A 14,637-nucleotide genomic window follows, 5' to 3' on the forward strand; every position below is an offset into this window, starting at 1 on the left:
GTTGGCTTGGATAGATGGGGTTTTTGTTTGTCTGTTTTGCTTAGTGTTTATTTCCAAGGCTGGATGAAATAAACAGCTTCCCAGAGTACTCTTCATTCAGACTGAAGCCTTCTGTGTTGTACAGAACTCACCGTATTGTGTAAGACCCTACAACAGTCCCAGCGAAGGTTCCCACAGGGCGTGGGGCCAGGCGTGCTGTCGGCTGACTGTCCTTCCATTCTTTCGCTAAGCTCTAAATGCTTCCTGCGTGCGCTGACAACCGGCTTCCCGGGCCTCGTGCAGGCGAGCTGAGAGACAGCCTGGGAGCCTAGGCAGTGGCTACTCTCTGTGCTGGCAGGAGGAGGCAGAAAGTAGTGAAGAAAAACGCAGGTGGCACTTGGTCCGGAAAATAAAGTAACAAGATTATTCTGAGACTAATTCCCCTTTTCTAGATTAGCTGTGCTTTCCGCTGCTTTTTCTACCTTTTGTCCATATCTGTGCTTGGTCACCTGGAGATGGCAGGTAGAGGAAGGAGGGGTAGAACATAAACCTGTGGGTATCTTCTGCTGAGTCATCATCCTGCTCAGAGTGGGCTTGGAGATCACTTCTAGATGACGGGGAAAGCGCCCCCTCTGTTTGGGCCCCACCCTACCATCTGCGAATGTGTCTCCTCTCCTTTGCTAGATTGCCTAGAATATGGATCAGTTTACAATTGAGGCAAGTGTTAATAAATACCATAAAATATTGCCAAGTTCACGTGGTCATCTGAATATCCATGGCTTTGGTTAATAAGCACCAAAGCTTTTCACCATTGCTCTGGACAAGCAGGGATTGACAGTGGCCAGAAAGGACTGGGAATAGTGGCTTTTGGCCATGGCATCTGGATAATTTGCCCTTCCTTCATATAACAGATGAAATGAAAAATAGTACCTGGAGATATGGTGAGGAAAGGCGCTCAAGAGCCATAAGAGATTAGAAAGCCCAGGCCATTGTGAGAAAGGATGGGAGAGGAAGCGCCAAAATTAGATGGACTCAACCCTTTGACTTCATGGGATATATTGCCCAGGGCGGCACCTTCCCTGTGAGTTCTTCCTTGATCTGGAGACCCTCCCAACCTGGACTCCCCTTGGCTCTGCCACATCAGCCCTAGAGGTGGTGGAACTCTCATCTGGTACCAGAGAGGTCCTTGTGCTCAGCCCCACTTCTTGTTCCGAGTCATTCCCAGTGCGAGCGTGGGTCCTGTATCCTAAAGACTCATGGATAGATATGGTCATTTAAATATCTTTGTCCAATACGAGCATCATAGAACAAACTGGCAGAGGCTTTACAGATCACCTGGTCTGACCATTTTACAGATGAGGAAACAGACCGGAGAAGATGGAGAGAGTTACCCCAAATCACAGGTGGTTCTGCCATGACGAGAGCCAGGTCACCTGACTCCCGGCCTGGCTCTTTCCATGCCACCGTGCTGGCTCACCAGACTTACTCTCTGATGGAATTTTGAAAAAGCCTCACTCCAGTGACTCCTTGGATCTTTCTCTTCTAAGTACATAAGAAGCCTATACGAAGAGACTTGGAGGCAAAGTCAAGGGAATCAGAACTTAAGCTTCACCAAAGGGCCTAAGAGAGTTGTTATTACCTGGAGGTAGAGACCAACACGGAGCATCCCCTTAGTTGCTAATTCCGTTTTGTTTTGGAGGTCTTATTACATGTCTTTGGAGAAGCTTTTAAATTATTTTGCTTTTCTCAGCAATGTTGTGCTCTGTTTTGAGACATGGATTTTTTTTTTCTTCTAGTGTTTCTGTCCTGAGGCAAAGCCCAACACACCTGTCTTTTGTCCACTTCTCCAGCAGATTAGATTTGTCTCTGGGAATGTGTTTGTAACGTATCAGCCTACTGCAGACCAGCAGAGGGAGCTCCCAGGCTGAATTCGCTTGTTAGCAATCCCCCACCCCCCACCCCCACCCCACCCCTACAAAACTATTTCTTGGTAACATTTGAGAAAAATCAATAAAAATTTTAATCACACCAAAAACAATCTCAAGTAGACTGCAGCGTTTTGTTTTCATGATGATGGGATTTTGGAGCTAAGATGTTACCTCTGGCTGAGATTGTGGGAGAAGTGGGTCCAGTGACTCTAAGTGTGCATTCTGTGGGAGGAGGAGGAGGAGCCTCTCGGGGTGAGGCAGCCAGATCTGGGGCCTCACTGCTGCCGCTTCCATCTTCTCAGGCTCCAAACCCCCAAGAGCTGTGTTATTGGAAGATTCTTGTTCTAGCATCAGGGGTCACATCTACCGGGAGACCTGGCTTCAGCAGGATGGTGTGTGTCGCTGGTGGAAGCCTGTTTGAAGTGCAATGTGTTTTCCGGTTATCCACCCTGGTCCAGAAGGAGGACCACCCAGGAGACGGGAGTTGTCATGGAAAAGGAGTTGCATCACACATCTAGTTCTGCGCACCTTCAGTTCATGGTCTGGTGTCTCCATCTCTAAATTGACATCAAATCCTGTTCTTAAAGAATCATTGGATGTGGTGGTAGGATTGTAGGCCTCAATATTGCTTTATTTTTATTGAGATGAAAAACTACTTGGTGCAGCAAACATTTGACTTCTGAGAAGATCATTAATATTTTTAGACGTGATCATCCTGTTTACTTTCAAGGTCATTGGTATTTGAAATTTATTAGCTATATTTTGTGAGTCATTGGACAGGCGAGGGAGGCTTCATTCATGGCGTTCAGGAACATGATACTCTGCAGAGGACATCCAGCTGCTCCTGTCACTTTGTGGTCACACATCTCAGCCTGTCATCTGGGTTCAATTTCGTTCTTAGTCCTGTTGCTGATGGGGCAGCATGAAAGACAATAAAGCACAGTCCTCACCACATTCCAGAACAATGCCATGTACCCTTGACCAGGGGCATGCTCTTGGGCCAGACCTGTGGCAGGTAAGGGGCTTCGAGAGCAGGTGCTGGTGCGTGTTGGTGCTCCAGGTGCCCCTGTGCCTGAGCACTAGCAGATTTCACAGGCTGCTCTATGGCCCTGAACTCGGACACGTCACCTGCATGTAAACAAAGGTTTTAAAATCACAACACAGACTTCCCAGGGGCAAGACATGCCCCTTGGGAGATCCCTTGTGACACACTGGAAAAATTTAAAGGTTAAATCCAAAATAAATACAAAAATGGACCATGGGAAAAGAGACACAGCAAATAGGGAGGCAAGATCGTGAGGGAGAGAGGGCCCAGGCATGGTGTGCAGTGGCCTGACGGGGGTGTCCCGCCACCACCGCCGTGTCCCGGCGTTTACTCGGCAGCACTGCAGACTTCTGAGCACTGCCCTTTAAAACTTTTTGAAAACAACAAGTGTTACTAAGCATCTTCTCTGTCACTAACTGTGCCCTGTAGAGAATACAGAGGTAAAGAAGATACAAGAATGTCTGATTTGGGATGGGATGTAAGTTAAGCACAGAGACCACAAGCAAGGAGTGTCTTGAGAGGCAGGGAGCAGGGCAGGTGTGAGTGGCCTCAGGTCATGCGCCACAGCCCGCACCTGTGGGACTCACAGATGAAGGACTCATTTTCCAGCTCCCCCTCCTGTTCAGAGGCAGCATCCAGTGCTGTAACGGCAGCTGGTCCTGCAGGGGGGCCTGTCATAAAGCCGTCCCTGGGAGCCAGGAGAGTTCAGCACTTCAGCCAACAGCCTCCCAGAGGTGAGGGAGGAGTCCTGAGGTCCGGCCTTACTTCTGAGCATCACATGGCGTCAGCCCTGAACCTGTGTCCTCGTCCATAAGGCCTGGCTTTCCCAAAGGAGTGTGGTCCTCTTGCCACCTGGGGCTTGGCACTGTCCGACGACCACAGCTCTGAAGGACCGCAGAGGTGCCTGGGGCTGTTCTACTCGAGGCTTTCCGTGATTCAGACATGCATGAAACTATGAATCCTCTGACATTACTTTCTGTCTAAATTTGCAGCTCTGAAGGTCAGACTGCGAGGAGAAAGCACCCTTTGGTGCTCCTGAAGGTGCTAGCTTTGTCTAGTGTCTGGTCATCAAGGGGCATCTGCCTCAACTCCCCTAGGAGACGGGGCAGGTTGGCCAGGCAGTGTGAGCTCAGCTCCCAGTCGGTAGGAGCCCAGAGCCCCTGCCCTTCCCGGCGCCCTGCTGCGGGCGGCGGAGCTGCCTGTCAGCCCCAGGCCCTGCAGTTGGTCAGCTCTGGGACCGACTGAGCAGGTGCCTTAGCCTCAGGGTTCCCATCTGTGAGAATGAGGAGCCCTCGTGCAAGACTCTTGAAAGAGTGCCCGGCTCATCTAAGGGCTGAGTAACATGAGCCTTGAGGGAGCATACGAACTTTCAACGAAAAGGGACCCTGGGCCCAGCACCGAGGACACTCCGCACACCTTGACGGCACCAGCAGGGCTCCAGAGGCCCATGGCTGCAGCCAGAGGAAGACCAGAGGTGGGGAGAACGACAGGGACGGAGCAAGACGAGGAGGCCTCTGCCCCCCAGCCAGCAGCGTGGTTGCTGCTGAGTGTGGCACCTACAGGAGGACTTGTCCCGCGGGGGAGTCTGCCCACAGGCAGGCCCCACGCTCCTGCCTGAAGAAAATTCTCCTGCAGGAAATGGATCAAGAGCAGGAAACAGCTGACATCCCAGAGACCAAACAGTTGGTGTATTTTGCTTTACTCACACCCACTGGCCCTGAACTTTCCAGCTGTTGCCTTATCTTGCTTTTCTATCAGAGGCCGGATTAGAGAAAGCCGGCAGGTTGCCACCTTCCTCCCTGGGCTTTCTGGCTTGTTCTTCCTGCAGTTGCCCCCCCCCCCCCTCTTCCGCCGCCCGCCCCCGCCCACCCCCCTCACTAGGACTCCACCAGCCTCGTTTCCAGGGAGGTGGAGTTACATCTTGTGCCTTGTAATTCTCCTCACGGTCCTGTGGTTGAACCCCAGGGGATCCACTCCTAGCCCAGCAAATACCTTCTCGTCCTGTCCGACCCGTCCCCTCTGCTTGGCATTTGGAGACATCGGCATTGGCCCTGCCTCGCGGGCCTCATCTCCATCCAGTGTTGGAGTCGTCGTGCCTTTGGCAGAGCTGCGGCTACGGAGGCCAGACTTGCCCACACTGGGCAGCCTTTGGCAGTACCTGTTCCAAAACAAGTCCACCCCCTGGGTGCCCTGTCCAGCGTCGCTGACCCAGGTGCAAGAATAGCTCAAAGTGGACCCGCCCTGATGGGGCAGCAGGGTGGCCTCCGTCGGTGCGCCGTTTCCCAGGTTTCTCGGGCAGGTTCCACTTGGTCCTTTGTGAGGCGAAGCTCCTTAGATCCTTGGTCTGTTCCATGACCTCACTGCCCATAAAAGCCCATCTCTGAGTCTCAGTGAGCCCACCTCTGACAGACGGGGACTGTCAACAGAGGCAGGTCTGACCGGCACAGGATGGCGCCGCGGGCCCAGTGCAAAGCTCACAGGGCCGCAGGCCTTTACTTCAAAAAGTCCCGTTTTAACGAGGTTTCCCACCCATTCTGCTAACTTTGGGTGGTAGCAGGCTTTTTTACATTTCTCTAAGCTTCGGTTTCCTCATCTGTAAGGAAGAATGAACACCTACTTGAGGGGGTTATTTTGTGGGAAAGAGTCCAATGCTTGGCGTAGCCTAGTGATGATTAAAATCGCTCTTCTTTTTGTCAGAACTTGATGGTGCCGGTGGCTGCGGTGTGTGTGGAGGGGAGGTGCTGCCTCAGGCAGGGGGCCGTCCACCCAGGGTTTCAGGCCTTGTTTCATAGGAATAGGCACCCAGAGAGCATGCTAACTGCTTTGGCAACAAAGCCAAGGCTGCAAAAAAACTTTGCAATGATAAAACATATCCTTCATAAAAAGAAAGTGAACTTTTCCCTGAAGTTAACCAGTTGTGACAGGGGCAGAAAGGAAAAGCAGCTCCAGATGGGATCATGTTTTATTCAGGCTCTGCTGCTGGTGGGGAAGGCCTGGGCTCGGTGAAGGGTGGGAAAGGGGACGCCCCAGCTTCAAGCCGCAGCCACGCTGCTCCAAGTTCTTCTCGCTTCACTGAGCTCAGCTCCTGGAGACCTCTAATGGCCCTCAATCGCAAACATAGTTAAAAATTAACAGACTGACACAATTAAATATGGATGACAGGCAACCACGACGGACTTTATCTGACACAGGGTGTTACATGCCTGGGTGCCTCGACCCGAGCCGCGTCTTGCGTGAACTTCTGGGATGTCTGAGCACATTTCACATGCCTGTTTGGAAATAGCCTGGCTTGTGCTCAGGACAGACAGGTTAGAGTCTAAAAGCCCAGAAGAGAAGGTTATCCCTGAGGGCTTATGTTTCATTAGCCAAGCCTCACTGGTCTCAGCAGGTGCTCACAGGCCTAGGGCCTCGCATTTGGGGTCTAGATCTTGCTCCTGCCCAGGCTCAGACCTCAGCAATGTCCCACCATTCAGACTGGGAGGTGGGCAGGAGCACAGGGCTGGGCTACAGCGTGGCTTTGAGTATAGTCAGCCAGGGAAGAGATGGTAGATAACCTTGGAACCAATTCATGTAAGACGTGACAATATGCCTAGACAGTGGCAACCCGTTTAATTGCCTGAGGCAAGGACAATTAGGTGCCAGACAAGTAGTGAAGGATGCTGATGGCACTGCACGCCCTCTGTGTCTGTTAGGAACGGGGCAGAGGGCATTGGGGTTGGGTTGGAAGTTCCCTTACAGAGTGGTCGTCAGTGGGCCTCATTTCTTGAAACAAATTCCCAAAGTGTTCTTCCAGTTGGGTGAATGCGGTATTAAAAATGGGGTTTCTATTTAAACGAACCCTATAATTAGTCCCACAAAGAGTTTCATCTTTATTATATTACAAATCATCACTCCAGTCTGTTTGGTGAGCAGAGTTTCTTGGATCAGAGCATGTGTACATCTGGCTTGGTGGCCTTTCCCTCAGCCCGACAACCTTCAGCGGAGTTTGCTGTGGGGCTGACGGGCTTCCTTTGTGGTGTTCAACAGTGACCGTCCCTAAGCCGAGTGAGGGCAGAGTTGGCTGAGTGTGAGTGGCCGCAGCAGTGGGCTCCAGCCCGCAGCAGTCTCAGGGCCCGCGAGCTTGGTTCTGAATGGGGAGCTGGGGAAGCGAGCATGCAGGTACAGCATCCGCACGAGGGAAGGGTAGCTCCTTACAGATGGGACATCCAGGGCGCCGGCCGGCTGGGGACCTTCCAGCTCTGATTAGTGTCGTTAGGATCCACCAAATGCCACCACCAGAAGAGGCCTTCAGGCCAACATGTCTCAACGCCCAAGGTTCCTACCAGCTGTCACACAGAAAAAGATGCTGTGGTCAGATAAACTTGGAGAACCCAGGGTTCGAGCATGTCAGACAGGTTTCTTTATTGTGGAGCTGTCAGCCTTTACTGTGCGGTGTGTGTTGGACCTGCTGAGGGGAGACTGTTTCTCCCAAACCTGTTTGACTGCACAGCGTCTCTTCCAGTCGGCTTCTGGCCACACGTTTGTAAACCTCATTCAAGAATGTGTCTCTCAATCTGGAGCACGTGCATCGTTGTTGCCTGGGGAGCTTGTTAAATGCAGGTGCTTGGGCCACATTCCTAGTTTCTGCATTTCTGACATGTTCTCGGGTGATGCTGATGGTCTGCTTACCACACTTTGAGAACCACAGAGGAGAAGACAGCTAAAGCCAGGGGTATTTATTAATAACGGCTACCGTAATTGTGCCCGTACCTGGGACGCACTTCTGGTGATTATCTCTAAAGGCAAGTGTGACGATGTGAGTCAGTCGCTGGAGAGGGGACAGTACAGTGCAAACAGTGACCCCTGTGGGGGAGTGGGGGTGGGGGGACTGGCAGGGGGGCTCCCCCTGGAGGCCAGCCAGGGTCTTCCTGTCCTTGGCAGCACTGTTGGGAAAGTGACATCTTAGTCCTCTGGGCCTTGGTGTCCTTATCTATAAATGGAAGAGGATGGAAATTATTTTTATGGGTACTTACTACTTTTTCTAGCATTCCACTTTATTTTTGCCTGTTTTGCTTTTTTTTGCTGGGTGCTCTCCTTTTACCAGTCACAGGAGCTGGTACACGCCGAGGCGTGGGAGACCGCAGTGTGCCCGTCCTAGGGGAGCGTTTCTGGGGCATGTGATGGTAGAACCCAGGCAGCATGGCCCCTGGATTGTCCTGGTAATGACTGTTACTGCATCGAGTTCCAGGGGAGAAGTGTCCCAGGGCCTTCATGCCGCTTACTCACTTAGGGATGTCACAACCTTGCGATGTGCATAGAGTCCTGGCACAGAAGGAATAATCAGTGCCAGGCTGGGCTATAGATACTATGTTAGAGGTTCTTGCAAGGACTTCTGAAGCCCCTAGAAGCGTATGCAGGATTGTGAGTGGGAGTTTTTCTGCAGACGGACCATTGCTGTGCATGGAAGGTCAACCGTGTAGACTCAGTCCCTGCTGAACTGTGGGTGGAGCAGGAGTCAGGGAAGTGTGGGTGTCCCCAGTGTCTGTGGTGCACCCAAAGCAGCCCCTAGACCAGTGATGGCGAACCTTTTGAGCTCAGCGTGTCAGCATTTTGAAAACCCTAACTTAACTCTGGTGCCGTGTCACATATAGAAATTTTTTGATATTTGCAGCCATAGTAAAACAAAGACTTACATTTTTGATATTTATTTTATATATTTAAATGCCATTTAACAAAGAAAAATCAACCAAAAAAATGAGTTCGCGTGTCATAGGTTCGCCATCACTGCCCTAGACAATGGGCAGGAGTGGCCACGAGCACCCTGGGGCAGAAACCACAGCAGAACAAGCAGCCCAAGTGGGTGTAAGGGTTAAACCTCTTCTTCCCGCAGAGGACAGCAGTGAGTAGCACAGCACAGTTTGTTCACCTGGGTCAGCCCAGCACCCGATTTCTCCCCATGAGCCCTGCTGCCTCTGAAACATGGATGTCGGCCCAGGGAACACTGCCCTCTGCTGGAAGGTGGAAGAGGAGGCAGGCTTGGGTGGTGAGAAGAGCCTGCAGCACAAGAGTGATGAATTTCAAGGCCTGTCTTTACTCCTTCGCCTCCACGTGCCCCTGAGAACCGGCCAGCAGGCCAACATCACCTCAGCTCTGCTGAGCACAGCTTTCCCTGGACCCCACAGCTCGAAGCAGCCTGCTTGTCACCCTGGAGGGCTTGGGGCTTCCAGACCAGGCTGACGTAGCGCTGGTCCCACCACTGCAGGCCCGGTGTGTCTGAGAATGAAAGCGGTGCTGTGTGGGTGGAAGGGACCAGAGTGTGAGAGGCTGTCAGAGAGGCTGGCGTGGGTGCGTGGAGATGAGGGCTCCCTTCCCGCAGCCACCTGCACTGAACCGGTCATGCCACCCACTCTGCGGCTCCTGTCTCCTGTGAAGCACCATCGTGTCTTGGCCTCGTGGGTTGGCACCCCGGGCCCACACCCAGGCAGCACCAGTCGTCACACGCGCTCCCCCAACCCAGGTGCACACAGACCCCTCCCCCTTCCACTGTGTTTAGGTTCCCAGCCCTTCACCTGCCTCAGGGCTGTGCCCCGACCCACCCTTTACCACCTGTCTCAGGAAGGCAGCTCCAGCCCTGCCCTTTGCTTAGGGAGCAAGTGGATTCAGATGCACAAAGCCGTAAGCCATGGGTAGGTACGAGTTTTTTCTGTGTCTCTGTCTTCCTCTCCTCCCCTCTCCCCTCTCCCCCTTCCCTTGTAGTCTACCCTTCCTCTCCCCTCTGATCCTCCTGCCTCCCACATTGCCCCTCTTCCTTTCCCTCCTTTGCTCTGTGTACACCCCTAAATTCCCAAAATGACATGTTCTTTAGCCTACCTGCAGGCAAAGTTTCTGGGCCCTCATTCCCTTCATTGCTCCGTGTGTGGAAATGACTCTGGCCCTGCCTTAAATGAGCTTCAGCGCCTGCTGGAGGCCCCTGAGGAAGGGAGCTCTGCCCTCTCACAATATGGGGCGTGGGGGTCCCAGTGAGCTGCTGCTCTGATTTCTAGTCAATGTGCTGTGGTCCCTCAGGATCTCTAAGCACAGCTGGCCTGAGGGGTTCCCCGAGGTGTAGGCAGAGCTGAGTGCATCCACAGTGCTTTTAAGTCCATTTCCCGAGTGAGTGAGACCAGATCCTCTGCCCAGGTTGGGAGTGTCCCCGAGTGCAGCACTGACAGCCAGGCAGGAAACCACCACTCTGGGGGGAGGACCATAGCGGGGGAGTGTGGAAGGAAACGCCAAGGACTTTGTGGGGACCAGGGAAAAAGGTGGGGCGACTGTTGTGGGCTTTGCTAGGACCCATTCTTAGCCAGCTTCAGAACAAAATCAGGAGAGCCGGTGAGCCTGAGCCCACTGGGCCCCGTGACCGCGGGGCATCGTTCAGAATACCCAGGACTCAGCTGGTCTCCCTGCCTGTAGAAGCAGGGAGGACGAGGCGGGAGGTCTCAGCAATCCCGCGGAGCCCCTGGCTTCTGCCGTTGCCTCCCAGGCCTCAGCCCCTGCACCCCCACGTCCGCCAGTGCTGCTGCACCTGCCCATGGTGTGGAGATCAGATGCCACGTGAAGAAGGGTTTCTGGTGCGAAATGCGTTGTATTAAACCACTGGAGTAGATTTGTCAGGGTTACATTCTGCCCAGCATCACATTCTACTCTGGAAACGTTTTCAGGTGAAACGGTTTAGACCAGACCCAGGTAACATTGGAGGGTGTCACCTCCAAGGGGCACCCAGCCCTCTTCTTGGCACTCCCCCTCCACCCCCCAACCCCATGTTATACTTGGCTCTGCCACCACTGCTCCCAGCAGTGCTTGCTGTTGCGCATCAGGTGAAGGAAGGCCGTCCCTCCTCAGTGCAAACAGAGCAGCGGCAAACAGACCCTCTTCCCTCTGTCCAAAGGCTTAGGGACAAAACTGACATGGCCAATAGATGGACGTTTGTTAAAGCCAAAGTACACTTGCCCTTTTGTTTGTTTTTTTAACATTTTCCTCAGTACAGGACCAGGAACATCCTGCCAAGAGGACAAAGCCTCATTCGATCCATTTGTTTGGGGCTGCGGGTCCCTCTGAGCAGAAGGCACAGGGTGCCAGACACCCACAGTGCCAATAAGCCAGACCCCTTTTCTGAAAGAACAGAACAGAATCTGCAGTCCTGGCCTGACCACTGGCTCGATGGTGTCATGACCTGTCCTTTCTTCATCAGAGCAGATCCACATGCTCTGAGGGAGCCATTAGCGGCCTGTCCTGCAGCCCAGGCGCTGCTGCGTGTGGGGAGGGGGCTCACTGGGCCAGACTTCAGCTCGCCACCCTCTTATTTCTGAAAGCGGAGCGGGGCTCCTTGAGGTGGGTGTTTTCCTGCAAGCTCGGCCTCTGCATTCACAGAGGCGTGTAGGAAGTTTTTGGGGGAGAAGTGCCATGAGCAGGTGTGAGTGGGCACCTCCATGGAGCAGAGGAGGGTGGAGCCCAGCAGGACACTGACTCTGAGCAGTGAGACAGGCAGCTGGGAGCCCTGGTTTACCGCCTTCTCCCACCTCTCTCTCCAGATGCGCTGGCTCCCTCCCTCCGAGGCTACTTCTCAGGGCTGGAAGTCCCGTCAGTTCTGCTGAATACTATGTGAGTACTTGCTTCCAGTGGCAGCTGGGACATGTGCCGGAACATGGGCAGCTCTCGCCCTCCCGGGGCTCCCCCACTCCCGCACTGGAAGAACTCCGTGGCATCGCGTCCCTCCACGAGACTGCCCCCTCGGATCGAGGGAGACGTAGGGGTGCTCCTCTGAGCCTAACCTAAAGCCCTGAGCCTGGCCTCCCACTTCGTCACGCTGGTTCGGAAGGACAGGGGTCAGGGTTTTCACTGTCATTGTAGTTCGCCTGCTGCCAGCCCCAAACAAACCCTCTTCATGTGAAGGCATAAGTCATCTAAAATGTACAGTGAGCCCTAGCCGGTTGCTCAGTGGTTAGAGCATCGACCTGCAGACTGAAGCGTCCAGGGTTCGATTCCGGTCACGTGCCTACCTCGGTCGCAGGCTCAACACCAAGCCTCGGAGACAACCAATCGATGTTTCTTTCTCCCCCTTCCACTCTCTCTTTTTAAAAAAATAAATGGAGCCGAAACCGGTTTGGCTCAGTGGATAGAGCGTCGGCCTGCGGACTGAAAGGTCCCAGGTTCGATTCCGGTCGAGGGCATGTGCCTGGGTTGTGGGCACATCCCCAGTGGGAGATGTGCAGGAGGCAGCTGATCGATGTTTCTCTCATCATCGATGTTTCTAACTCTCTACCTCTCTCCTTTCCTCTCTGTAAAAAATCAATAAAATATTAAAAAAAATAAAATAAAATAAATAAAAAAAAAATAAATGGAAAAGGTATCCTCAGATGAGGATTAAAAAAATATTTTTTACAGTGATTCATCATGGGAGTCTTAGACTTTATCAGCAGTAACTTCCCCTCATGCACCTGTGGATAGTACAGCTTCAGATAATGTGTGTAAAATCTCCCTGGGCTGAGACCCAAGAAAGAAGCTGACAACTTAAGCATTGTGTCTGATTTTTTAAAAATGTTTTTATTGATTTCAGAGAGGGAGATATAGAAACATCAGTGATGAGAGAGAATCATTGATCGGCTGCCTCTTGCACGCCCCACACTGGGGATCGAACCCACAACCCAGGCATGTGCCCTTGACTGGAATCGAACCCGGTACCCTCAGTCCACAGGCAGATGCTCTATCCACTGACCTAAATCAGCTAGGGCGTGTCTAATTTATTACGAGAGCTTACATATAAGGCATGTCTTGGATGGTGGCAAGACCGCAGATATGCTGTGGGCCACGGGATGGGCACTAATGTATATAGAACAAGGCAGGCTGGATGGGGGGACGGTGTGACCACCCCCAGATTAAGGAGCCTGTCCCAGGAGCGGCTGTGAAGCCCTGGGAGGGTCGGAGGGTCGGTCGGACGGTCTGAGGGGAGGGGATGTGCCAGGAGGTGGTCTCTGCTGGCCTGTGTGGGTGGGCAGCAGAGGCTGGGTTCTGGAGCAGCCTCTCCTCCACAGCTCTAATCTCTGAAATGCCTGATGTTTGTCCTGAAGGCAGGCGCTGGGCTTTCCTGAAAGCTGCTTATCTTCATGGAAACATTATCCTAAATTGTCATCTTTGTGCTGTTTTATCTTAGGCCTAACCTTGCTTCAGAGAACTGCCAAGTGATTTTTTTTTCTATAAAAGTAGAATTTCTATAAAAATTTTAAATGCCTTTTTAAATTCAGTATCTTGACTGCATTTTTGTTAAGTACAAAGCACTGTCACTTTGAACTCTAATTTGGTGGGTGAGTTTGGGGAGTCTGCCCTAGAGTAGAGTCTTAAATGGTAGGTTTCTACGGTCAACCTTCCCTTGGTCTGGATTATTCCTTCACAAAACAGGAAGAACAGTGAGACTAGGGATGGACTTGGGAAGCCAGTCCCTATGTCCCTGAGGCTGACCTAGAGGCTGACCTGACCTAGAGGCAGGGTCCTTTTCTTGAAAAGCTCCTCTTCTAAGGCAAACATACTTGCCAGTTAAACTGGTGCTCTTCTCCCACCATTAATACTGGGTGTGTTTTTGTTAGATCACGTGAGGCCACTGAGACTGTTAAGAGGTTCATGGGGGGAAACTGGCCTCTAGGCCTCACTCACAGGGAAAATACTGGAGAAGTGGTAGGTGCTGGAGCGGGCCTTATCCGGTCAGCGCCCTCGTCGTGAGGAGGAGAAGAGCTCTGGGCTTTATTTTCCATAGGAAAAGTGTCCTGATGACCTGAAGTCTCGGTTGGTGAGTCATGTCACCTTCATGTTTAGCTGGGGCACTTCCCGAGAGCTCGTTTAGGTCAGAAAGAAGGTTTCTTTCTTCTGAAGGAAGGGCCTGGCCAGCCAGGACAGGGGTTGGTGATGGGGACGAGAGCATCAGAAATCCCACCAAAGATTTAGCAGAGTGGCCAGTCAGTAGACCCTTACCCGGCAGTCAGGACTCGTTCTCTGGTGGTGAAAATAAGTAAGTTGTAGGGTGACATTTCTGCTTTAAGACATCAACTTCAATAAGTTAGAATTGTACCTGTCCCAACGTATTCCTCAGTGTGGCCAAAGAACTAGTCCTGAGGGATCATCGTAGGGGGAGTGCATAAGTGCATCCAGTGTCAAACTAAGTTAGACTTCTTTACCAAAAGATTCTCAGAGCCTTTGTAATAATGTGAGCATCGTGAATCTTTAAGATTAGGGAACTCTAGGATGCAGTCTTTCTCAAGTTGAGACCAGGGAACCTTTTTTTTTTTTTTACACTGAATCTTAGGAAACTAATTTTTTACATAGAACACACTTTGGGAAACTGCTCTAACCTCTTAACCAAAACCTACACCAGTGGCACCCATATACCAGGTGGGCATAAGTAGGTTTACATGTGTTGTATGGAAAGTAACCCAATAATTAATAATACAAGAGTAAACACTGTTTTATGGATTCACAACCATAAACCTACTTTTCCCCAGTGGTCATCTGTTCTACTTTTCACTTCTCTATTATGATGGAGGAAATCAAGACAAAAGTTGATGGTACTTGTCCCTAATTCTGAAATTAGGTTCTTATGGGTGTATGTTCAAGTACCCGTTTTAAATGAAATGGCAATTGCATTTTAACTGTCCTTTCTCAGAAAGACAAAGTTAGTAG

The 14,637-nt window shown here is 51.8% G+C and overlaps 2 protein-coding genes across 7 annotated transcripts in view; one reads left to right on the forward strand and one right to left on the reverse strand.

Annotated features, from left to right (window-relative positions):
• The window catches only part of RBPMS (RNA binding protein, mRNA processing factor), a 167,662-nt gene that overhangs the window by 147,675 nt on the left and 5,350 nt on the right, over positions 1 to 14,637 (forward strand). The window contains exons 7-9 of one of the 6 annotated variants that reach the window (XM_070408341.1): positions 8,822 to 8,974; positions 9,547 to 9,617; positions 11,502 to 11,571. In XM_070408341.1, the coding sequence (XP_070264442.1) occupies positions 8,822 to 8,974; positions 9,547 to 9,617; positions 11,502 to 11,571 (294 nt within the window). Of the gene's footprint in view, positions 1 to 1,775; positions 2,018 to 8,821; positions 8,975 to 9,484; positions 9,618 to 11,501; positions 11,572 to 14,637 lie in introns of those variants that run through there. The other 5 variants (XM_070408342.1, XM_070408343.1, XM_070408345.1 and 2 more) reach the window with 5 other exon arrangements.
• The window catches only part of GTF2E2 (general transcription factor IIE subunit 2), an 88,338-nt gene continuing 80,893 nt past the window's right edge, over positions 7,193 to 14,637 (reverse strand). Inside the window, exon 9 of the mRNA XM_070408339.1 lies at positions 7,193 to 7,277. The gene's annotated coding sequence lies outside the window, so the exon portion shown is untranslated. The remainder of the gene's footprint in view (positions 7,278 to 14,637) is intronic.

This window comes from Myotis yumanensis, unplaced genomic scaffold (genome assembly GCF_028538775.1).
Source record: "Myotis yumanensis isolate MYYU_CA2020_CCGP unplaced genomic scaffold, mMyoYum1.0.hap1 SCAF_3, whole genome shotgun sequence".
Taxonomy (NCBI): Eukaryota; Metazoa; Chordata; class Mammalia; order Chiroptera; family Vespertilionidae; genus Myotis; species Myotis yumanensis.